Source organism: Cibotium barometz, chromosome 53 (genome assembly GCF_041138505.1).
Source record: "Cibotium barometz isolate CiBa-2024 chromosome 53, ASM4113850v1, whole genome shotgun sequence".
Taxonomy (NCBI): Eukaryota; Viridiplantae; Streptophyta; class Polypodiopsida; order Cyatheales; family Cibotiaceae; genus Cibotium; species Cibotium barometz.
In genome coordinates this window covers 24,925,330-24,951,371 of record NC_141098.1, presented here as the reverse complement: position 1 = coordinate 24,951,371, position 26,042 = coordinate 24,925,330, and the positions used below count along the sequence as shown (strand labels likewise).

At 45.1% G+C, this 26,042-nt stretch overlaps 1 protein-coding gene across 2 annotated transcripts in view; it reads right to left on the bottom strand.

Annotated features, from left to right (window-relative positions):
* Positions 1-25,805, bottom strand: part of LOC147608444 (zinc finger CCCH domain-containing protein 33-like) — a 39,957-nt gene extending 14,152 nt beyond the window's left edge. Inside the window, exons 1-4 of one of the 2 annotated variants that reach the window (XM_086789380.1) lie at positions 25,335-25,805; positions 24,834-24,988; positions 24,533-24,592; positions 24,331-24,450 (exon numbers count right to left, since the gene is read on the bottom strand). In XM_086789380.1, coding sequence (XP_086645506.1) covers positions 24,331-24,450; positions 24,533-24,592; positions 24,834-24,988; positions 25,335-25,389 — 390 coding nt within the window. In that variant the 5' untranslated portion in view covers positions 25,390-25,805. The remainder of the gene's footprint in view (positions 1-24,330; positions 24,451-24,532; positions 24,593-24,833; positions 24,989-25,334) is intronic. The other variant, XM_086789381.1, reaches the window with a different exon arrangement.
* Between the last annotated feature and the right edge of the window lie 237 nt (positions 25,806-26,042).

Sequence of the window (26,042 nt, the reverse complement as noted above, 5' to 3'; positions counted from 1 at the left end):
ACCCTTCGGGAGTCAAGAGTCACGGAGCTACCCTCCGAGTGGACCACAGAGGATGGCCCTCGAAGATCGCACAGAGTCTGTGACAAAGGCAATATAGCGCAGCTTCTTCATGTAAACTATGCTTTGATGTCTCGTATTATGCGGGACAAGGAGCCCACTTCCGTTAAGGAAGCCCTTTCACAGGATACTTGGAGGAAAGCCATGCAGGTGGAACTTGATGCCATCGAGAAGAACAACACATGGGAGTTGGTACTGAGGCCATTGAAATGGTCACTCATTGGTGTCAAATGGGTCTTTAAGACCAAATATGTGTCAGATGGGTCGGTGGACAAACACAAAGCCAGACTCGTGGCTAAAGGTTATGCTCAACGGCCAGGCATCAACTTCGAGGATACCTTTGCACCGACAGCAAGGATGACCACGATTCGGACCGTTCTTGCCCTTGCTTCTTCTGAGAGGTGGCCTGTGTATCAAATGGATGTAAAATCCGCGTTCCTTAATGGTGACCTGCAGGAGGAGGTGTATGTTGAGCAGCCTTCAGGCTTTGTTGTTCCAGGATAAGAAGGGATGGTTTATAGGTTACGTAAGGCCTTGTATGGTCTTAAGCAGGCTCCTAGGACTTGGAATCAGAAAATTGATTCCTTCTTTGTTCGGACTGGTTTTCAGAGATCGGTTGCAGATCCCAACCTGTATCTCTTTCGAGAACGCGGCATGGTTACGATTATCATCCTTTATGTGGATGATCTCATTCTCACCGGCGGTCATGTGGAGCACATTGGCGTGACGAAGGTTGCCTTGTCAAAGGAGTTTGAGATGACCGACCTAGGCTTACTTCACTTCTTTTTGGGATTGGAGATCTGGCAGACCCAGAGGGGGTTTTTTGTCTCTCAACAGCGGTATGTTCATGAGTTGCTTGAGGCCTTTGGGATGGAGAACTACAAGCCTATTACTTCGCCGATGGACCCAAATACAAAGTTAATTGTTAATGGTCCTTGTGAGCCAGTTGATGCCTCGCAGTATCAGAAGTTGGTTGGTTCATTGATATGGTTACTGAACACTAGATTGGACTTGAGCTTCTCCGTGGGGCTGTTGAGCTCTTTTATGCAGACACCATTGAAGTCTCATTGGGACGCAGGATTGCGGATCTTGCGGTATCTGTAGAGTACGAAGGATCTAGGACTCTTTTACACAGGAGGGGATGGAGTCAGACTCCAAGGTTGGAGTGACTCAGATTGGGGAGGAGATCCAGACATGAGGAGATCTACTTCACGTTACAATTTTACCCTCGGTTCACGAGCAGTTTCTTGGAGCAGTAACTATTGCCCTATCTTCGACAGAGGATGAGTACCGGGCTGCTTGTGGTGCTGCTTGCGAGGTTGTGTGGTTGCGGAGGCTGCTAGGCGAGATTGGGTTTCCATAGAAGGAGCCCACAGTCATCCAGTGTGATAACCAGAGTTGTATAGCTATTGCTCGGAACCCGGTCTTCCATGCCCGGACCAAGCACATAGAGATCCAGTATCACTTTGTACATGAGAAGATCTTGGCTGGTGACATCTTGCTACTTTATTGTTTGACGGAGGACAATGTGGCGGACCTCTTCACAAAGTCTCTACCTCAGGCTACGCTCAGGCGGCACTCCAACTCCCTAGGGTTGATTTCACAGCCAGGAGCTGAGAGGGGGTGTTAGAAGTCATCTCCTGTCTTTATCAGACACTAGGGCCTCTGTTGTGGGTGTGCCCGCCCTTTGTAGGTGTTTTCTCATTTTTCCTCACTCCCTGTATTTTTTTTCCATTTTTCCCCTATTTTTACCAGGTGTGGGAGGCAATTCTTTGCACCCTGGCTGATCCTCCAGACACTGGCCGACTGCTGGTCAAGATGTCCTGGATGCTGACCGACTGTTCCTTCTGGTCCCCGACCTCTCATGTATGCTGGCCGACTGGTGGATGGAGCTGGTCTTGGACATTTAGGTCCAGTCGGCTGCCTTTTCTACAGGCTAACTGCATGTTTGGGGCCATATAAAATGGCCCCATGGCCCCCACACCATTGTATCTTGTTTTACACTTCGGGATCTTGTGTATAGAGCAGAGTTACACGCCTATCTCTCTCCTTCTCTTGTGCTGTCTATTTTCTGCACTCTACTTGCTCTTGTGGTCTCAGATTTGGTTATCATCTCCGCTGTGTATTTTGACTTCTTCATGGCACTTATTCCACCTTGGGCGGTTCAGATACCCACTCTTCCGACTTTTCCTTTAGATGCCAAGTTGGATAGCACAAATTACAACATCTGGAAAGTCATGGTGGAAGTAATCTTGGAGACATATGATCTTTTGGAGTTCATCACTCGACCAGTCCTCCTCAGGCCTAACCCAGACACCGTACATGATGCGGATACGAGGGATGCCCTTACGCACGAAGTTGCTCTATGGGATCAGCCTAATGGTCGTCGTGCTCGGTCATTCATCCTTCTGAACTCTCAACCCTCGGTCATTGCTCACATCAAACGGGATACCCATGCACATGTGGCCTGGAAGGGACTCTCTGACATCTATGACCGGAAGACACCCATGAAGAGAGTTTCCCTGGAACTTCAAATGTTGAAGATTTCACCCACTGATTCTACTTCCCTGTGAGATCACATCAACTAACTGGAGGTCATTTTGCGGTCTAAGATTTTTGGGTGCGGGAAGGAGATTTCCATTGAGGATATGGTCATCCCAGAGAGGTGGGCAGCCTAACAAAGGAGAAGGTGGAAACCACCCTCTAAGGACTCTAAGGACTCTAAGGACTCCAAGGATGCAAAGCCGAAGAGGCCTTCAACTCCTAATTCTTCTGGCAACTAGAAGGTTTGTGATTACTACTCCAAACAGGGACACGTATGGCGAGAATGCCAGAGTCGCATGCGGGACTTGGAAGGGAAGTGAAAGGACAAAGGGACTAGCTCATCTACCAAAGTTGTGGAGTCAGCTTTCGTCACCTTGATTGACCTTGAGTCTGATACTCCCCATCTAGTGGTGGAGCAGGCTTTTCCTTCTAGTTTCAACTCTCCTCAGTGGATTTTGGACAGCGGTGCCACACAACACATGACTAGCTTGATGAATTGTAACAACATCACGACAGAGTTGCCATTGGAGATAACTCTATTGTCCCCATTCTTGGCGAAGGGACAATGCCCTTCATTCCAGATGGCAATGGAGGGAAGTGTACCTCAAGAGTGCTATATGTGTCAGATTTAGGATTTTATCTCCTTTTCTGTACATGAGATTTGCAAATTGGCAAGAAGGGTGATGGATCTCCACTGCCGGATCTCCAATATGTCACCACCCTCCTTAGGAATCAAGTGTATCAAACCCTTTGAAAGCATCTTTGGCATGGCATCTGTGATCATAATCTCATTGAAGGAAGCTCGAAGGCCGCCTTCCATGAGATCCCAGTGGGTGGCGAAGAAGAAGGAAAGTGGAAGCCTATCACCCCGGGCATTTGTTCCTAGGGAGAGACATAAATGCCTCCGCTAGCTCCTCTACTGTGAAGGGAGTCAATAAGAAGGACGGTAGAATGGGGGGGCCACCTCTCTCATGTGCCGCTAGACCCTCTCGCGCGCGTCCATCACCTCTAGGGATAATGGGGCACCCGTGAGGAGGGATTAAAAAAAATCAGTGGTGATAGCTCTCACATGGGGGGGGGCCAGGGGGGTCATGTCAGAGACAATAGCTCCATCCTGGCCCCACAACCTGCGAGTACCATCTCTCCGCCAAAGAAGTCCCCCGTGACTCTATCTCTAGCCTGGGTCCAAAAGAAAGCTCTGGCATGGTACCCATACTCCACCCTCCTCTCCTTGATGGATCTGATCTCTATACGAGCGACAGCAAGCTGACTCTCAATCCACGGTCTATCGGGGAAACTCTCCTGAAGCCGCTAGAAAGAGGCAAGACCTCTCCTCAGCTCCTCTCCTTCTCACGAAATCCCTCCAATCTGCTCTGTACTGCCTCCTACAAAAAACTGCTGATCTCACCACGGCCCACATTCAAGGTACACGCGGCAAAGCCTGAGATAAAATCCAGTTCCATCCGTATCTTCTCTATCCTGCTGCAGATCTCAAGGTCCTGTATGATTACGCTTACATGGACTTGGAGGCAGGTTCGTTACAAAATCCATCGAGATATCCAAAAAGGATCCTTAAAGAATAGGTAAAGGCTATAACAACCCTATCTTCTTTCACGAGAAGCTTTCACTTTTTAACAAACCAAGCATTGTTGCACATGCGTGAACACGTCTCGCCTAATTCTTGGCCAATAAAACAGTAGTAGTTTGTGGAGTTGATGATCCGACTCCGTCTCCATGGCCTTGCTCAAGCGGTATGGAAACTTATTGGGGGGTTCAAAACCCGTGAGGAGCTCAATTTTATGGTTCTCCAGTCTAGATGGGGAAAGTTTGGTGTCACATGCACTCTGCACTGTAGGTGCATGGTGACAAGAAGGCTCATCATCATCAATGCAACATTGTACATTATTAGTGCCCTTTAGGATGATAATTGCCGTACGCCGTGAACCCATTGTAATCCTTAGTCCAGGATATGTCAAGCACGAGCTATGTAGGTCATTCCTCAGCCATAGTGAGCGAGTCAACCAGTCAAGTCCCTTAATCCACTTGGAGAGAATTATTCATGCATCTAGATGTCTTAGAAGCCTTAGTGTTTGCATCAGGACATGTTTGCATTATGCATAGCATTCATTCCATGTGCATATACATCACCTAGAACATTGCAGAAGCCTTAGGATATCATATAGTATTTTTTCCTAATTATTTGGCTTTTCCCATATTTTTCCAACATTTAATACCATCTTTAGCCATTATTATTCATAAGACTTAGTCGTGTAGAAGTAGGGATCCAGTCGGCCAGCCCTACAGCCAACCGACCAGCCCTTAGCACCCATATAAATAGGCTTACTTTTGCACTATTCCATCAATCATATCATAAGTCAGCCAAACGTTGCAGTCCTCAGCCCCTGGAGCATTGTCGCTTGCATCATCAGCCACACAACAGAAAAACGCAGCATATACACTAGCCGGCCAGCATCAGGACATCATCAACCTTGTGTTTTCAGCCCATCCAGTAGCCGGCCAGCATCAAAGCATTCTCAGCCTTGCGTTTTCAGCCCTGAAGCAGTTTTCAGCATTGCATAGCATCAGCCTTTGCTACAGCCCCTTTGGTGAGGGTAACACGTATGCATACATTCATTTTCAGCATTCATACATAGCTTAGAACAGTCCCAAACAGCCCATACCTCAGCCTTAGATTTGCAGCCTTCCCTCATTCCATTGGGAAGAATGCATAGGCTCGAGATCGGTCATTATTGGTGCTTCTACAACCGTGTACAATTCAGCCCGACTCTTGGTCTTCCGAGATCTTGCGTTTGGCCTTATCGTCAGTCCCAAGTCATTTTTCTTCAAAGCAATAAAACAAATACTATTCTGGTAACGGGATAGGGGGCCCTTCAATGGGTAATTCGGTACCCCATACGGTGTACAGTTTCTACCTCTCTCTAAATCTCTTAAAGTTTGAAGTCATAAAAGTGGATTGCTAAACTCGCGAAACTTAGGATACAGAAGGCGGTGTGAGACTTGTGTGACATGATCCTTAATTACGAATACTTACGCTGCATGTTACATTGGTATCAGATTTAGATTGTCCACACACCGCATCCTAGCGTGAGGGCTTCCTTGGATGGTCAGATTGCGTTTCGGCACGACCATCGACTTCAGCATCATGTCTACAGAGGAAAGTACACATCAGCAAAAAGGCGTCTCCCCTGAAGGAGACCTTGCTCTTTCGACTACCACACATACCATAGCTCTACTTAGAGCTCAGAACCAGCTTCTTATGGAGCGTTTCCAACTCTTCGAGGCAACAACATCACGACCACCTCCTCCTTTAGCAACCCCCGACTACATCTCCCTCTTCTTTCACATGGAACAACAAAGAAGAGAGGACGAGGTTCGACAAAGAGAAGAAAAAGCTGAAGCTGAAGCAAGAAAGCAACAAGAAAAAGCAGATAGACCGGACTATGAGGAAGCCCAACGCAGGATCGAAGAAGACCGGCATCAGGCCAAACTCGCCGCTCGGGAGCACCAACGAGAGCTCGATTGAGAACGTATGCTACTCGAGCACCAAAGGAAAAAGGAGGCCATGCATCTGAGATATCAGCACCTCTCTTCAGCTTCCCCAGCCATAGGTTCCACCAGCCTGCTAGCAGCCCACGACATCGACTACCGTCATTCGAACTCAACCAAATTTTAGTAAGTATGATGGTAAGTGTGATCATTTAGCAGCTAATCAATTCATTCATCAATTTACTGCTCATTTTTCTTTAGCTAGGATTACAGATCCTCAGGATAGAGTCCACGTAGCGGCTCCCCACCTTATGGGTGAGGCACTCACTTGGTGGTAGCATTGGTCTAGTCTTCATACACACCAAACCACATGTGTCCCAGCTTTTCATTGGATACGTTTGTCCATGACCTAAAGACCAGATTTCTCCCTCCCCAGTATATGACCAGCCTGGCAGATGAGTTCTATGAACTCAGACAAAATGGGTCACCCGTGCTTCAGTTTTCCAGAAAGGTTATAACTTTAGCACAACAGTTAGGGTTATCTAAGCAGGCCAAGATGGAGCAATTCATTCGTGTATTAGATCCTAACATCCAGTTCACAGTTTGCAACTTTGAACCCAGCACATATGACCGGGCTTTGACTTTTGCTCAAAATGAAGAAATGAGAATGAAGGGAGGCAAGCCTAAACAACCGTAGTCTAGTACCAAACCCCAACCGGGGAAGAGTAATTCGTCTTCTAAAGACACTAAGACAGATAACAATCCTAGCTCTAGTTCAGGGAGTAAAGAACCCAAGCCTAAGAAAACCCCGAGGAAAAGGCTATAGCAGACATCACTGGAGGCTATCTTCCTCTAGAGGAGCAAAGGAAGTATCAATCAAAAAACCGATGTTTTTTCTGTCATACCATTGAACATGGTAAGGAGGATTGTCAAAAATGGCAAGTGGAGCAAGCCTCCAAAGAGCCTTCTACCACAGTTTCCGTAGTATCCCCCGCTCCTCTAGACCCACATGCTACCACCAATGCAGTTCAGATCTTACCTTCTATGAATCCCATGTCATCCGTGGTGCTTGATGCTAAGCAGAAGGGTGAGGCTACAGCTTGATCCGAGCTTATGGCTCTGCCAAGGGCTACCAGTTCATAATCCTTTTTGACATGGGCAGTTCTAAGGACGCCATCTCTCCCTAGTTGGCTACCAACATGCGTTGTACCTTAGTGCCCTATCATTTGGAGGTAGACGGGTTTACACCTGGTCTCCGCACCCACATATCTCAACGGGCACAACAGTTTTCTTTTCAGATTCAAAAGGCCTCATTCCAGCGAGATTTCATTCTCTCTCCTCTCTTGGGATGTGACATGATGTTAGGAATCTAGTGGTTTCGTCACTATGAACCTATTCCCAATTGGGAATAGAACACCTTTATTATCTCTAAAGGTTTTCCTGAGCCTGTCATGATTCGTGGGGATAGGAGCATTTCTGGCATTCCTATGATTTCTCATCTCTAGGCCCGACGAGCTATCCGCAAGGGACCAGAAGGAGCATTGATTTATGCTCAGACAACTTCTATCTCATCCATAACAGCTGTCTCATCTTCCTCTTCAATCCCTCAGTTGGCAGATCTCCCTCCTCATTCAGACATTTTGCTTAAGGATGATCTCCCACCCAGTATCCCACCTCTCGTCCTGAGGATCATCATATCCATTTGGTCCCTAGGACAAAACCTCCTAGCAAGTTTCCCTATTGTCTTTCCAAGACTTTCAAAGGCAAGCTAGAACAGCAGTCAGTATTCAAACATTTGAAACCTATTCCCTATGGACGAGTTTTCAAAGTCAACACACACCACCAAGCACTTGAGTGGCTCCCGACGATGCTAAGTGCCCAGTGCAGTGATCAACACACTAGACAGGATCAGCTCTTTCACCAGTTTGGAGGAATTATCCAGTACGTCCCTGGTCAGTATAACCCAGTAGCAGATGTTCTTAGTAGAAAAACCAGCATCTAGACCATTCAAGAGTCTACCATTCTCAATATCTCTAGAAAAGACTTGGATAGCATAGAAGATCAATATGTCAATTCCATAGAGTTTGGTACTCAATCCAATTTGGCTCTCAATTCTGAGCTTGGCCATTATTCAGTTCATAGACAAGCACATAGGTCTAGACGAGATGTCCACTTCAAGGAAGGGGATTTGGGTCTATCTGTGCATCATGAAACAAACAAGTGGACAAACGTTGTCCCAAGCTTTCTTTCCGTAGTTTTGAACCTTTTCCAATAGTTAAAAAGATTAGTGATGTCTCCATGAAGTTAAAGTTGCCTAATAGTTGGACAATGCATGATGTTTTTCATGTTTCTTGGCTAAAACCTCCTTTTTCACCGTTAGAAGCATGGTTTCGGTTGACAAATACGTCAGTTCTATACGAAGTTCCGAGATCGAGGTACCCACGAAGCCGTTTGGCTAGACGAGGAGTTCTTTCAAGAGTACCCCCAGTTATTGGCGAACTATTTGGAAGCCATGAACCTGCCGCTAAGCTAGGCAGGAGGGAATGTCACATGCACTCTGCACTATAGTGCATGGTGACAAGATGGCTCATCATCATCAGTGAAACATTGTACAATATTAGTACCCTTTACGATAATAATTGTCGTACATCGTGACCCCATTGTAATCCTGAGTCCAAGTTATGTTAGGCACGAGCTATGTAGGTCATTCCTCAACCATAGTGAGTCAGTCAGTTAGTCAAGTCCCTTAACCCACTTGTAGAGAATCATTCATGTATCTAGAAGCCTTAGTGTTTGCATCAGGACATGTTTGCATTATGCATAGCATTCATTCCATATGCATATACATCACCTAGAACATTGCAAAAGCCTTAGGATATCTTATAGTATTTTATCCTAATTATTTGGCATTTTTTCCATATTTTTCCAGTATTTAATACCATCTTTAGCCATTATTATTCATAAGACTCAGTCGTGTAGAAGTAGGAATCCAGTCGGCCAGCCCTACAGCCAACCGACCAGCCCTTAGCACCCATATAAATAGGCTTGCTTTTGCACTATTCCATCAATCATATCATAAGTCAGCCAAACATTGCAGTCCTCAGCCCATGGAGCATTGTCACTTGCATCATCAGCCACACAACAGAAAAACGCAGCATATACAGTAGCTGGCCAGCATCAGGTCATCATCAACCTTGCGTTTTCAGCCCATCCAGTAGCCGGCCAGCATCAAAGCATTCTCAGCCTTGCGTTTTCAGTCCTGAAGCAGTTTTCAGCATTGCATAGCATCAGCCTTCGTTACAGCCCTTTGGTGTAGGTAACACGTATGCATACATTCATTTTCAGCATTCATACATAGCTTAGAACAGTCCCAAACAGTCCATACCTCAGCCTCAGATTTGCAGCCTTCCCTCATTCCATTGGGAAGAGTGCATAGGCTCGAGATCGGTCATTATTGGTGCTTCTACAGCCGTGTACTATTCAGCCCGACTCTTAGTCCTCCGAGATCGTGTGTTTGGCTTATCGTCAGTCCCAAGTCATTTCTCTTCAAAGTAATAAAGCAAATACTATTCCGGTAACGGGATAGGGGGCCCTTTAGTGGGTATTTCGGGACCCCATACGGTGTACAGTTTCTACCTCTCTCTCTCTAAATCTCTTAAAGTTTGAAGTCATAAAAGTGGATTTGCTAAACTCGCAAAACTCAGGATACAAAAGGTGGTGTGAGACTTGTGTGACAGGATCCTTAATTATGAATACTTCCGCTGCATGTTACATTTGGAAGGCAAGTTGTGTCCCGAAGAATGATCTTCTAGAACCGATCATGTAGGGCGGAGAAGTGCTTGTCATTGTCAGGGTAGTCTGAACGTAGATCACCGCACACTATGTGCCTTTCTGTCACCATTTGGTCCCTTCACCCCTCTTGACCAGTGTTTCACACATCAGGTGGTGGAACCAAGGTGTGAACGGGGATTTTTCCACAGAAGAAAGCGAGAGCATTATCCGACAACGTTTTGGCCTGAAAGATGGCATCTCGACAAAAGTAGCATGGGATTTCTTCATTAAAGTGATAAGTCACTGTTTTCACACATTATTAACAAAGGGATGGACATATTATTATTATTGGGTAGGTATATGTGGACAAAAGTGCAGGCATATGCTCACTTATGGTAGTGCTACGTGTAAACAAGGCTTAACCAAGGGCACTTTTTCCTATGTGGTCTTTTCCCTTGGATATCAAGTGTGAAAGGACACTCTATCCATATAGCTTTTGTACTTTATATTATATGGATGTGACTCACATGCAAGAGTTGACTTGCATTTTGTGATCACCACATTTTGTGTCTAGCGCTCTCTTTCTCTCTCTCTTCTATGTGAGCTTCTTCTCCCTGCATCTAGCCCTGATCTACAGGAAGTATTGTTGTGTGTGAGTGTGTGAGTCCTGCAACAAGTGGTATCAGAGCTGGGCTGCCCCCCTATGCCCATGTAGTTTTTGGCGCAGGGTTCCTTCGAAAATCTTGCGTTTTTCCGTTAACTACGTCCGTCCGTCCGTCGCCATTGTGGATTTCCGTCGCTGCAATCCGTCCGACAGTCTTCCCGTCGACGCAGTCCGTTCGGCAATGTCTTCCGTCGACGCATTCCGTCCGGCAGCGTCTCCGTCAACGGTTTGCCGCCTGTCAACGCTCCTGCTGCCCGAATCCAGCCTCCCAAAGGAGCAGAGCTAGTGGGGAGAGCTCCGCCGATGCCCCGCTCGACGGCAGCGCTCGCAGCACGCGAGGCGGCCAAGTCTGCCCACTCCCCGTCGACGGTGCCAACTCCGTTCGTCCCAGCTCTGTTTTGTTTCTTCCGCCGTCGCGTTTCCTTCTCAGCTCCGTCCAGTCTACAATCTTTCGAGCTTGGAGTAGTCGGGGATATTCTCAGTAGTGCGTGACCAGGGTGCCGCCCACTCCACAGCCTGGGTGCCCGGATCAAAGAATTCCACCCACCGCTTGCTCTCCACCCATCGCTTGCTCTATGCCCACCCCATTGGCAGCAACTAGGTATCCACCTCCCATGAATGATCTCGACTTCTCTGTACCAAGTCATCTCAAGCGGGTCACTTGCAAGTATTATTTGTTGCAAACATTCTGGTGCACGTTCAAAGAATTTTGGGGGTTTGACAAAATTCCCCTTTGCATGAATATTTGCAGGAAGCACCATAAGTAGACTTCTCAATTTGATGCAGAATTGCCAAAAATTGAACATGCTGCTTTGGTTGGAATTTGGGGGTTTTTCAAATTAAGTTCAAAATCAACAAATTAAGTTGCAGAAATTTGGGGCTTCTGTGAAAAATGGGCAATTGACTGCACATTGACGCAATTGCAGTGCATAGAAATTGGTGCTTTTCAATTTGGAGCATGTAATTGGGGATTAGAGCGGTGATTTGTCACATATGTATACACATTGTGTGTAATTGGACAATTTGGTGGAGATCTATACTTGCTTCAGATTGCAGGCAAAAATTTGCACAGGACATTTGGTTACCTAGCAGTTCACATTGGTGCTTGGTTTGCCTGCAGGTGTATTTTGTCGAGCTCAAAATGCTACAAATGTATTTGGTGTGCTCACCCAGGAGGATCAAACTACTCCCTCTGGAGTTTCATGATCCGTAATTTGCTAGTAACCAAAGGGCTTTGGGGCATCGTGTGTGGTGACAACACACGCCCACTTACCATACAGCCAGCAACACCTCAAAGGGGAGGTGCTGAAAGAGCTCCTGAGGTAGAACCTACTTCCACACAAGAGCAGAAGAGATGGGACTCTAGGGATGCACAGGCCATGTCCTTGATAGCCCTTTCAGTGAAAAGGTCTATTATTCCACATTCGGTCTTGCAAGACATCGAAGCTTGCATGGGAGACATTGGACAAATGTATCAGGTACGTAACAAGGCAAGAGTTGCCTACTTGAAGAGACAATTGGATCTTCTTTCTATGGATGAGGGTGACTCCATGTCAGATCATCTCACCAAAGTGAAAGATTTGCAGGAACAATTGCTCAACATTGATGAGGTTATCCTAGACAGACACTTGGTCACCAACACTCTTCATTCTTTATCACCTTCCTACTTGGGCTTTCACACCTCTCTCAACCTCTCTATGAGAGGAGGTGGTGATCTCGTCACTTTTGAAGAGCTGGTGGGTTTTCTCTTGCAGGAAGAGCAAACAAGAGCAAACCTCTCTCAACCTCTCTATGAGAGGAGGTGGTGATCTCGTCACTTTTGAAGAGCTGGTGGGTTTACTCTTGCAGGAAGAGCAAACAAGAGCAAACCTATCTAGTAACCATGGTGGAGACAAGGCATTTATAGCCAAGGATAAGGGTAAAGCAAAGAGCTTTAAGCATGGGGGACAACAGTCTAGTAAGGTCTGACAAAGGGGATACAAACAAGCCTAAAAAGAAGGGCAAATGTCACTACTGCCATAAGCCTGGCCACTACATCAATGAATGTAGAAAGCGGATTGCAAAAGAGAAAAAGAAAGATGCAAGCAATGCAGTAGCAGACTCTTTTGATGACAAAGCACAGCAATCGGCTAATGTAATTCAGAAAGAGTACACCTTTTTGGTCACATGTACTAGAGACACACCAAGTGCTTCAGTCAATGATATGTCTTGCATTGCGTCTGATAGACAGTATGTATCATGGTATTTTGATAGTGGTGCTTCGAGCCACATCACTTCATGCAAAGATGTATTTCAGTACTTGGTTTATGCTTCAAATGGCCGCACTGTATCATGTGCAGATCATACCACATATCCAAAAAAGGGAATTGGCAATGTCATACTTGTCGCATGCAATGGTGCTAATATATGTGTGACAATTGTGTTGTATGTTCTAGGGATAAAGAAAAATCTGCTCTCCATCTCAGCCATAAATGACCAAGGTTTAAAGGTTGAATTTGAAGATGAAAAGTGTTTGGTAAAAGACCCATCAAAGGGTTATGAAATAGTCACTTCCGGAACACGATACAAAGGCTTGTATAAGCTGGACAGCTATGACAAGCGTACTTATGATGCAAATACAGTGACTACCCACACTCCTGCTATGCATGATGCAGAGCTATGTGAGGGGTGCATTTTGGGAAAGATGCATCGAAAACCATTCCCCAAGGATGGAGTTGTTAGAGCTGAAAGTAAATTACAACTCATACACAGTGATGTATGTGGTCCAATGTGGACACCATCTATAGGGGGTCATCTTTATTTCGTCACATTCATTGATGACTACTCCAGGTTTGCTTGGGTTTACCCCTTGAAAGCGAAAGCAGAGGTGTTTACATGCTTTCAACACTTTGTAGCAATGTATCGATGTAAAGTCCAAACACTCCGCTCAGATAGAGGTGGAGAATGCATGTCAAATGCATTCAAGGATTATATGCTTCAAAAGGGCATCAAACACCAATGTACTGTGCCTTATACACCCCAACAGAATGGTGTAGCTAAGAGGAAAAACCGATCTCTCATGGAGATGGCAAGATGCATGGTGAAAGCACAAAAGTTACCTCACAATTTTTGGATGAGCTATAATGTGTGCAACTCACGTGTTGAATAGGTGTCCAACAAAAGCTTTGAAAACCATAGCACCATTTAAGGCTTGGTATAGCCAAAAGCCAAAAGTGGATTATATGCGTACATTTGGGTGTTTGGCATATGCACATGTGCCAGAACAACTCCGAACAAAGCTAGATGATAAAGCAATGAAATGCATTTTTTAGGGCTACAACAATGAGAGCAAAGGATACCGTCTTTATAATCCAACAAGCAGGATTTTTGTTAGTAGAGATGTGGTATTTGCTGAAAATTCAGTACAGCCCATGTACAGCTTGTATAAAGTCATGATACAAGCATACTGGACATGTTTGATGGGATATTACCCATTGCAATTAGGGGGGATTCAGATCAGCCAGACTCTACACAAGAAAATCCTCATGTAGAACATGTTGAACAGCCAGCAATTTAGCCCCCTTCTATGGAAGAAGTTGAAGATCTTGTCAGGGAATAGCAAACAACCATAGACACAGCCAAGTCGGTGCCAAGTCGGTTGCTGAAAACTTTGCAAGATAGCAAACTTGCAGCTCCATTGATAGGTAGAACAAGGGCTAGTTCCAGCCATGTATTGAATATGCATCATGGGGAGTCTGCATTAGCCATGGGTGGTCTCTTTGATTCAAAAGAGCCTTCTTCTTATGAAGAAGCACATGAGAATGTGCATAGGGTGCAAGCCATGCAGGATGAAATCTCTTCTGTCATGAAGAAGAATACTTGGGATCTTGTAGACTTGCTGAAAGGCAAGAATGTCATTGAAACAAAGTGGGTGTACAAAGTCAAAAGGAAGTCTGATGGTACTATTGACCGGTACAAAGCAAGACTTGTGGCTAAAGGCTATTCTCAGAAAAAGAGAATAGATTATGAGGAGACTTTTGCTCCTACTTCAAGAATGACTACAATAAGATCAGTGATTGCATTGGCTGCACATAAAGGATGGAAAGTGCATCAATTGGACATCAAAACTGCATTCTTAAACGGGGATTTACAGGAGGTAGTATCTGTAAATCAGCCCATTGGTTTTGTAGTTTCTGGTGAGGAACATTAAGTATGCAAGTTACACAAAGCACTGTATGGGTTAAAGCAAGCTCCAAGAGCTTGGTATGATAAAATACATGCTCATCTAACCAGCCAAGGTTATGTGAATAGTTCAGCTGAAAGCACATTGTATGTGAAGAAAACCGGTGCTGATATTCTCATAGTCATCTTGTATGTAGATGACATGCTCATAACAGGGACTAGCAAAGCACAAATTTCAGATTTCAAGGCTGATTTGAAAGCTGAATTTGATATGTTAGATTTGGGGCCTTTACACTACTATCTCGGCATACAATTTATGCATAGAGATGATGGCATTGTTATGCAGTAAACTAAGTACATAAAAAGTTTGCTAAAAAGGTTTCACATGGATGAATGTAAGGCTTAAGCCAATTTCTACTCCAGTAGAACCAGGTGTACAGCTTACTATGCATGATATTGGAGAGCCTTTTGAGGCCGGCATTTACAACCAAGCTCCTCATTTACTTGTGTAACACGAGACCTGACATATCTTTTGGGGTGTCTTTGTTGAGCAAATTCATGCACAGCCCAGGCACAAAGCATTGGCAAGAGGTCAAACGTATTTTTCGTTATCTTCAAGGTACCCTGGATCTTGGTTTGTTCTATCCCAGGGGGGACAGCTTGCAACTTTATGCATACAGTGATTCAGATTGGGCCGGTGATTATGATACCAGGCAATCCACCAGTGGGAATTGTTTTTTTCTTGGCAGTTCATGCATATCTTGGCTGAGCCAAAAGCAACCCACTGTTGCCACATCTACTTGCGAGGCTGAGTACAGGGCAATCTTCACAACTACAATAGATTGTGTATGGTTGAGGAGATTATTGGATGATCTTTGTGAGTGTCAGCAAACACCCACCACCATTCTCACTGATAGCTAGAGTGCTATGGCCGTGGCACAAAATCTTGTATTTCATGCACATACCAAGCACATTGAGATTCATTATCACTATGTCAGAGAGACGTTACATGCAGGGGAGATCAGTTTATCTTACTGCCCTACACATGATAATGTTGCAGATCTGTTCACAAAGGCTTTACCTCGAGAGAAGTTTGAAGCTTTCCGCAAAGCTTTGGGCTTACTCTCATACAAAGAGTGATCTGCTACCTTGTGCAGGTTCACACTTTCACTACAGGGGGGATTTGTAGGCATATGCTCACTTATGGTAGTGCTACGTGTGAACAGGGCTTAACCAAGGGTACTTTTTCCCATGTGGTTTTCCCCTTGGATATCAACTGTGAAAGGACACTCTATCCATATAACTTTTATACTTTTATATTATATGGATGTGACTCACATGCAAGGGTTGACTTGCATTTTGTGATCACCACACTTTTTGTGTCTAGCTCTCTCTCTCTCTCTCACATGGATGTACACCTATCACATGGGATACGTTGTGCCATTGGATAGATCCGGACCTCATCACACCAGCTGCGAATTGAGACAGGGCGATATGTGCATCAGATCTTGGATGACCGCATTTGTCAGCTATGCTACCAGGAGGTAGAGACAGAGGAACACTACATTTGCCGATGTACAGTCTATTATGAGATCCGAGGGAGATATCACTGCCTCTTCCGAGAGGGTTTTGGGCCGTTACGCAGGGTCATGGAGTTTGAGGATCAGAGATGCTTGGGATTGTTTCTACTTGAGCTCAGGAGACATAGAGAGACGGTAGACCCTCTTGGCAGACATGAGGCCGAGCCATGATGTACCTAGACAGAGGACCCTGACAGATTTCTTCGGCACCAGCACCAGCAACCCAGCCCACACACCTCCTGATACCTCCTCCATTGGGCCATTAGGGCACCGACCATGCTCCCAGGGAGTCACCACTGATAGAGCAGTTATCTTATGTCGTGCTCGTCGGCCACGCCCACCAGGATCCTGACCACGGCATCCTCACCATCGCCAGATTAGAGCCATTATTGCTCGGCATCGGAGGCGCCTACCTCGCTTCTACGACCTCTCCATTCTAGACAGTCCCATGGCGGAGATACTTGATCTAAGGAGAGGGCAACACTTCAACTGATCAGCATACATGGATCTACCTGATATACATTTTTCAATATTTTCCAGTATTTTCTACTCAGTATCATCTCGGAGTCTTACAGTTCCGTTCTTATAACTGTAGGACAATCAGTTTATTGTACTTTTTAGTCTCATTTAGTTGTTCTCTTTGATGAGACACCAACTTCAAATGTACTCTCAGTTTTGGTCTCATAGGCCATTATGGCCTCTTAGAGATGTTAATATATCATTTCATTTCTCTCTCTTCTGTGTGAGCTTCTTCTCCCTGCATCTAACCCTAATCTGCAGGAAGCATTGCTGTGTGTGAGTGTGTGAGTCCCCCAACAAAAAGAAGGCGCCTAGCTCCAGCTTGGGAAGCAAGTTTGGGAAAAGCTTAAAAGTAGCTATTTTTTTGGGAGCAAAGCCACTTATGGCAAAAAGGGAAAAAAAGCACAACCAAAATAGAGCTAGTCGACTCTATAAAAAGAGAAAGGAAGGACCTTCATGGAATATACATGCGCATCCACCTTCAGCACTAATCATACAGATCTGGGCAGGCCGGCAGCAGCTACTGCTCTCTCCCTCCTTCACCCTCTTGCGCTAGCCGTACACGGTACGAAAACTGTACCACTTATCTCCTCGTTGCACAGGCCGTACAACGGTGCCGTTGAATAATCACTCTCTTCTCTCTTCCTAGGCCGAACAGAGTTATAGTCGTTGTACTGCAGCCGCCGACAGAGTCTGTCCGTATAGCCGTACAGGGACTGTACTAGCTCACACGTGTGAAACCCACCACGGTCGGTTTGAGGACAGTTTTTGGGAATTGTTTTTGGTTTGTCTTTGGATAGCTTTTGGGGACTCTTTGTCAACCTTGGAGTTGAGTTGTTTTTGCCAAAGTATTCCAATGTTTTCACCCGCACCTTGGTTATCTCTGAAATAAGCTTCTATCTCAATAAAAGAAGTACCTACGGGGAGCCAAGCATTCCAACTCAGTGTGGTGTTTTTATATCATTTATAGTCTTCCGCTGTGTTTCCATGCTCTGTCTGGTATTTGAAGTGTTGGTCTACTATTGTTCCAAGAGTCCCCCATTTTGTGACACTTTCCGAATCTCTCCTTTAGCATGGACATGTCTAATGAGCAGAAAGTAGGTATCCCTGGTTCACGCTTAATGATCACGGGAGCCTTTGACACATTTCGGGTAATCCGGAACGTGTGCTGGAGCCTGGTCCCAATCAATATCGAGGGTGAACTTATAAAGCCATTGGATCCCTAAGATTATGTCTACACCTACAAGAGGAGCAACCATGAAATCTCGCACAAATTTTGTGCCTTGGATGACCAATTTAGCTCAGTGAGCTTCAAACTTAATGCTCGTTGCCATGCCCATGCTAAATCCCTCCACTTTCTTATCTACCAAGGTCAACGAAAAACGGGCTCGTTGAGCGGTCTGTTCCGTGACCACTTCCTTTATACTATCGCTGTCAACCACCAAGGCAATGACTCTCTGGCCACCTATGTAGCCAAAAGTCTTGAGCAATTCATTTCCCTCATACTCCAAGTCATGGTTGCCCATGATCTCCTCAGTAGGTGGTTGTGCCTCCTTTCCATAGGCAGCATCTTCCTTCTTCAAGAGGTTACATCTGGTGTCCCACTCAAGCAACTACAGATACCTCGGGTATTGGACTTCCATCTACCATCCACAAGTAAGTGAATTTTCAAATTTAAGTAAGGTACTTTGTGATAAATCTGATAAGGAATTCTCTCCACGGCAACACCCGTTCAGTGCCGGGTAGTCCAAGCTCTATTGGAGAACCTCGGTCCAAAGGTGCTGAGATCGGGAGAGCCAGGCGTTAGTACGGGAGCGCCTGTTTGTGCGTGGGCCTGGAACACCAGTTGGGCGCTCTCCGCGGAGTCCAATGAAACTCAGGACCGTAGAGACTGGACCACGCTAGTGGTCGTTCTACTTCGAATATCTACTTCGAGCCTATTTGTTTGGTACTGTATTCATCTTGTTCAAGGACATCATCTGGTTCTTGGAACCCATGGAGCATTGTATTTGTTAAATACTCCCAATAAATATATCATATATTGAGGGGGGGTCGGCCCGTTCCGGCCCCAGTGCTGGTGTCCATTTATCTCATGTCATTTCATTTCAATTTCAAGTTGTAATTAAGTTGTCCATTTCAAATTGTGGTATTAAGTTGTGCTATTACGCGTGTGGGTGTCCAACGGAGTCTTTCCCACTTGACGGGATCGGTTTCATTGGTATCAGAGCACGGTTGTTTCCCTCTTCCTAGTGGGGAAACGAACCTGTGTACTGGACACCCCGCTTTTAGCACACTTAAACACAATGGACAGCCAAGGCAACCCTTTGGAAGTGCCAAATTCGAGGGGTCCATCTAGTGCCTCGCGTGGTTCTGATGCTCTGCGAGGAAGGCACAAGCCCCTTGAAAGGGTTAATGATAGTGAATCAAAGGGTCAACTGTCTCCAGGAAAGAGAGTCATGCTTGAACAAGAGCCTGATGCAATGAGGGCTGAAATGGAACATATGAGAAAACTTTTGCAGGCACAAGAGCAAGAGTTAAAATTTTTGCATGAAGACCCCCATGTGCAAAGCGCCATTGAAGCTAGGAAAGTTGATGCAATGGTAGATGTAACTTTTGAGTCCATGGCACGGGAAGTGGGCAAAAAGCCAAGGGAGTTGGCACTTGCCTACCTCCTCCGCAAAGGTGATATCAAAGAGGGGGACGACGGAGAGCTGAAATTCAGAAATCCACCTCGCTTGAAGCATGGAGATCCCGCATCTCAAAGACTGAAGTCTTTTATGCAAAAGAAAGAGGTGACAGTCACCTCTCGTCATGCATCTTCTCCACAAGGCACAAAACCTGACAGATATATGTATGCTAGTGCTCACGGAGGGCATGAAAGTCACATGCATTCAAGACATGTATCCCATGGTAAGGGTGACAGGTCTGCTTCTAGAAGGATTTTGCCTTCTGAACTGTCTCATGGAGAGACAATGCCTTATGCAGGTAAGTCACATGCATCTGAGTTTCAAGTTCGTAGAGCACATGCCACCGTGCCTCATGAAACTTCTATGACGGCTCATGGAGCCCATGCAGATAGGGCTGCTCCGTTGGATAAGGGGACAAGAAAAAGAGAAGACCATAAGCCTCATGCCAGGAAGCTCAAGGAATTTAAAGCAGGTGACAAATCTGTCAAGTTTGATGTCTTTCATGGAGAACATGATGCTTCTAAAGTGTTAGCATTTGTGGCACAGTTCGACATTGCTTTTAGCGATGAGGACTTCACCGAAAAGTCTAAAGTACGCCATGCTAGCATGTTTTTGAAAGGAACCGCTGCTCATTGGTGGATCACTGAAAAGATCACCAAGGATCCCATTTGCACCTCGAAGGAATTTAAGGATAGATTCTATGCTCAGTTTTTGCCACCGAATGCGGAGCAAACTCTCACTCAAAAGTGGGACAGGCTGGAGCAAAGAGATAATGAAAGCGTGCAACAGTATGTTAACAAGTTCTGGAAAGTATTGCTGGAAGTAACTCCCTTTATGCAAATCACCGAGGATGAAAGAAAGAGGAAGTTTCGCTCTGGACTGCAACCAGCATATCGTTCGGGCATTGAATTGCACCTGAAACATACTTTGCAACAGCTCACAGCTTCTGCTCTTGCTACAAAGCAATTGGTGCTCAAAATTAAGCAGAATCAAGGTGGTTCAAAGGGGAAAGACAAGGCTGTCCCAAATCTGCAAAAGAGTGGACAGCCACCTAAAAAGAACTTCCGGGAGACCCACAAGGGTAGTAAAGCTGAAAATACCACATCTAAAGATCAGGGCCCAAGGAAGAACAAATTCGGCTTAACCCCGGAGCAAAGAGAGCAATATGCCAAGGATGGAAAATGCTTTTCTTGTGGTAGCAAAGACCACATGTTTCGACAATGCCCAGATCGCAAACCTAAGCACGAGGACAAGCAGACCAAGGCTAATGTACATGCAGTTCCTGATGTGCAAGGAAATACAAGTCATGTTGCAAAAGAGCGAATGGTATGCAAGGCTTGGGGGCAAATCAAGGATCAGCCTGCCCTATTCATGTTTGATGACCGTGCAACCGATAACTTCATCTCTATGCAAACGGCAGCTGCATTGGGTATTGAGGTTGAGAACATGGGACCTCAGATTGAAGCCGAAGCTGCATTTATTGGTAAAGAGGTGCAGGTTACCCCATTGATAGGGAAGTTGCGCATCCATATCCAGGGCTACCTTGATAATGAACATTTCCTAGTTGCTCCACTAAATGGATGTGATGTATTGTTGGGCAAGCCGTGGCACCATAGGCTTGAGCCCCGCAAAGACTACAAGTCCAATATGATTTCTTTTATGCATAAAGGCCACATGCATTTTATTGATGCTAGCAAAGAAGGGGATTCCATCCCACTTGTATCACACATCCAAATTAATAAAGCAATGAAAAAGAGTTTTTCTGGGTACTTGGTTTTTGTTCGTGATATCCTTGTGCCAAATCATCAAAATGTGGATGCTATGTCTAATGATAGGCTGAATTTTCTTCATGCATTCAATGACTGTTTTACTGATACTTTGCCAGGAGAATTACCTCCCCAAAGGCCTGAAGATCACTGCATAGATCTTGTGCCAGGTAGTTCTTCACCCAACAAACCCGCATACCGAGTGAGTGCTGCACAACAAGAAGAAATCATGATGCAGGTAAATGAGCTTTTAGAGAAAGGTTTGGTTCAGCCCAGTTCCTCACCTTACTGCTCTATTGTGCTTCTTGTTCAAAAGAAGGACGGATCATTCCGTATGTGTGTGGACTACAGAGCTTTGAACAAGCTTACCATCAAGAACAGATTCCCAATCCCGCGTATTGATGATATTTTGGATAAGCTTGATGGCTCGGCTTGTTTCAGCCGACTTGACCTGAAGAGTGGTTATCACCAGATACGAGTGGTGCCACAAGATGTCCATAAAACTGCATTCAGGACAGCCTTCGGATTATATGAATTTTTGGTAGTGCCTTTTGGTCTCACCAATGCTCCTGCTACGTTTAATCGTATGATGGATAGGATATTCCGACCCCATCACAAATTCACAGGAGTATTCTTTGATGATATCTTGGTTTTCTCCAAGAATGAGCAGGAACACAGAACTCATTTGGTCACAGTGTTCGAAGAATTGCGGAAGCATAAACTTTTCATTAATGCCAAGAAAAGTGAGTTCTTCCTTTTAGAGATTCATTATCTGGGTCATATCGTATCCAAGGATGGAGTTACAATGGATCCTACAAAGATAGAGACCATTCGGAATTGGCCCAAATTGGAAAACGTACATCAAGTACGTAGTTTTCTGGGATTATGTTCGTACTATAGGCGTTTCATAAGACACTTTGCTATGATAGCCACTCCTCTACATTATCTCACAAAGAAGAAAATCACTTTCAAATGGACTTCAAAAGAACAGGATGCTTTCTTGCAGCTCAAGCATGCTATCATATGTGGTCCAATATTGATTGTTCCTGATTTGCACAAGTCATTTGTAGTTGAATGTGATGCTTGTGGTGATTGTATAGGAGCTGTTCTAAATCAAGAAGGGCATGCAGTTGCATATGAGAGCCGTCGTTTGCATGATGCTGAGCTTCATATGGATATCTATGAGAAAGAGCTCTTGGCTGTAATTCATGCCTTAAAGATATGGAAACATTATCTTCTTGGGGCTGAATTTGTGGCAAGACAGATCATCAAAGCTTGAGATACTTTCTATCTCAGACAAAGCTTTCAGAGAAGCAGATGGAGAATGGCAAATTTTCTTTCCATGTTTCATTTTCAGATTGTGCATACTCCAGGAAAGAAAAATGTAGTGGCCAATGCACTATCCAGGAGGCCTTATGTAGCTGCAGTCTCAGTGGCCTCTCATGGGGACTTACCCTAGATGAGAGCAAGAGACCTATATAAAAAAGGTAGCTCCAATCTTCAAAAAATAGGAGAAATTTATGGATTTTTGCCGCCTAGTTATTAGGTTGTCGTGGTCATGTCTGGTGATGAAACGAGCTAAGATTTCATTTGTGGCTAGCTTACACCATTGCTAAGTTAGCCCTAAAGGAGCTTGGGCCAATTGTGCACAGCCACGAAGACCCCAACAAAAGACCAGTCAGTTGTTCATCGTCGTTTTCACGCTGTAGGAGGTGACTTTGTCTAATTACTTTTACCCACTACTTGGCTTTTAGTTGCTAAGCATGACCACAAAATTTAGAGACAAATGGCTAGAAGAATGGGCAATGGCAAGCTTGTGAAGTTGGACCACAAGAGGGTGAAGAAGATAAGCTTGTGATTAGTAGCTAATTAGATAGTTAATGAAGAGATTAGAATAATATGAGCTAAGACTAAGCTAATGAGAAGCTCAAGGAGAGAGGGAAGGCTCTGATACCATGTTAAGATTCATGGTACCTCCTACAAGAAGCTACCTAGCCTAATGACATACTAAGCACATACTAATCACATGAACCTACGGTGGATGGTGCCTAAGTGCACTCATAATGATGAGTGTATGCATTAGACTCAAGCACAATTAGGTTACAAGATTAAGACTTGTACTCATAAAGAGGCTTGAGATGTGTGCAAGTGCTTGTACTTCTATTGCTTGAAAATGACCTCTTTTATATGGGTAGAGTACATCTTTGCTTGGTCCTTGCATGTGGGATAAGCCACTTTTGCCATATAGCTTCCTCCTCACCTACTCACTCCCTGCCTCTACATGTGCTCTATGGCACCACACTTCTCAACAATTCAAGCCCCGCAATGTCAAGAGAGTGTGTCCAAGACTAAAATCAACCTATTTCATGTGTGGACCGTTATGAGATAACAATCCAGTGTAGCATGTAGCGGCTAGCCTATTGCCAAATCTAATCCAAGCCGTCTCTAAACCATCTAGCCTCCTCGGCCACTTTCCCGTGTGAATCCAGGGATGCTCAGTGCCCAAGTTGCTCAACCATGGCTACTCCTCATAAAGAGAACCGTACAAACATGATCTAGCCAGTGCTTAGGAAATACAATACGAGGGTGGAGCACTGGTATCCATCATGTGCATGTGCATGTTTGTCAGTGTATGTGTGTGTTTGCGCGCAAACACACACATGCACGTGTGCACAAACACACTAAAGCTTGTTATCTTAACCCTTTGACAAAATTAATAACAAAAGGGGCTTCTATTCCACTTAATGCTTTGCAAAAATACTCATCTGCCAATGAGGTGATAGCTCAAGTGATGAAGGTGTTTGCCTAGGACCAAGAGGTCTTGGGTTCGCCTACGGGCAGGCGCCTACACGTGTGGCAGAAAATCGATGACTACGGAAGGATCTTGGGCCTAAGACCAGTCAAAAAATAATAATACTCCTCATTTGTGCATGCATGCCAAGCTTCAAAGGTTACTCTCTATGCTAGGAAAAGCTAAACTCTACTTTTCAAAAGTGTCTACTTTGCATCAGTGCCTCTATGAAAGGAAAAATTGTGCGTGGCTTTTCACCATATATATAGTTGGATTGATTTACCGGCCTCATTGGAAGGTTGAGAATGTTGAGTTGAGCTCTTCCTGCTGTTCCGGCCCTTTCTCGGGGATGATGGTATTTACATGATGGTCCAAACTTGCACATGCCAGTTTTGAGATAGTACTGCAAAGTATGAAAAGGAACGGATTAGACTTAATCTTGCCCCTTAGAATAACCCCATTATAAAAGCAAAAGTTTCACATACTTGACATTCTGGCTGCCCAAGTCTCTCAGGGTATCCTCCTCTGCCCCGGCTTACTGACACCTGCAAGTATGTACAACTTTTCCAATCACAGGTTGACCCACTATATAGAGACAGCTTACACATGCATACTACCATTAATAAAATCATGGAAATGCCACATTGAGAGTTTGGATATCAAGAGCAGTTGACATGCATGCTGCCAATGCATATCATTGAATTGTTCATGATATATCACAAAATTGCTTATATAAGGGCGGGCATTGCCAACATGACATAAACAGACTTAAATTGAAGGTCTTACAAGACTGTGACTGGGAGGATGGTTGAATTTACAGTTAGCGCCGAACCCGCAGAGCCCCGTGCGCATGTAGTAGGGGCAATCAGGCTCACCAGGGCGCTCAGGGTACGGGGGGTCCAAACCCTCCTGTGGCTGGAGTGCCAACCGCCACATTGCCTCTGCCAAGGGAAGAGAAAAAAGATATTCATACCCCACCCATGAAATGACAATTCAAAATGCAGTAAAACCCTCATTTGATCAATCCCATGGCCAGATCGTGAGACACAAGCAAGACCGAGAAGAAATGGGACCATGACAGATTGCGTTTCATGGACCTGTAACTAGCAGAAAACGGAGAACCCCCTTCGTCAAATTCCACTCTTTCTTTCCCAAAATGGCATTGACAGGGGATGAGAGAGAGAGAGATCGTGATCAGCAACAGATTAACTTACACAAACATCGATAATTGAAGCAATGAATTTCCAAAAAACAAAAACGATGCAGGGAGATATGGGCCTTTCTTACCTTCCAAGCCAGTTTCGGCAGATATGGAGGGTACCTGCTGCTGTTCTTCTGCCATTCTGTGTGAACGGCCAGGGGGACTGAGCTTGTGGGTTGTGAAGGAGAATCAATGGCGGGCAATTGAGGATTCATGAATTAAAGCATAAATTAAATTGTTCTGGAAGGGGAGAGAATCGACCCAGAACTAAAAAACTGCCCCAGTGGCTATGGCGACGATTTGGGCAGTGATTAAACAGGGCGAGATAGAGGAATGTGCAGAAATACGGTGACGGGGGGGGCAGTAAGGCGACGTGGGCGATTGTCGCCAAGAAGGGCTTGGAAGAGCGTCTCTCTTTATGGCTATGCCGGAAAGCAAGCTCTGAACGCAGCACACACACAGTGTGACCTGCAAGTAAAAAAGTGCTCCCAAAAGACACCACTCGGGGAGGACGACGACGAAAAATTACAGGAAAATGCTTCAAAAATAGCCCCAACAAAAAAAAGAAAAGAAAAAAAGGTATAAAGGCAATAAAACCACGAAACCAGGAAACCGTCTTCTTCCCCACAAACCCACCTACCAAGGAAACGGCCTTGTTCCAGGAGCCGGCGGACAGCTCCACAAAAAAACCGCCCACAATCATTTGCGTTCAGTCGGTAGACCTGAAAATTTCACCAATTGTTTTTCTACACGTGTTTCTCGAACACCTGTACCACGTGTCATTTATGTCCCAC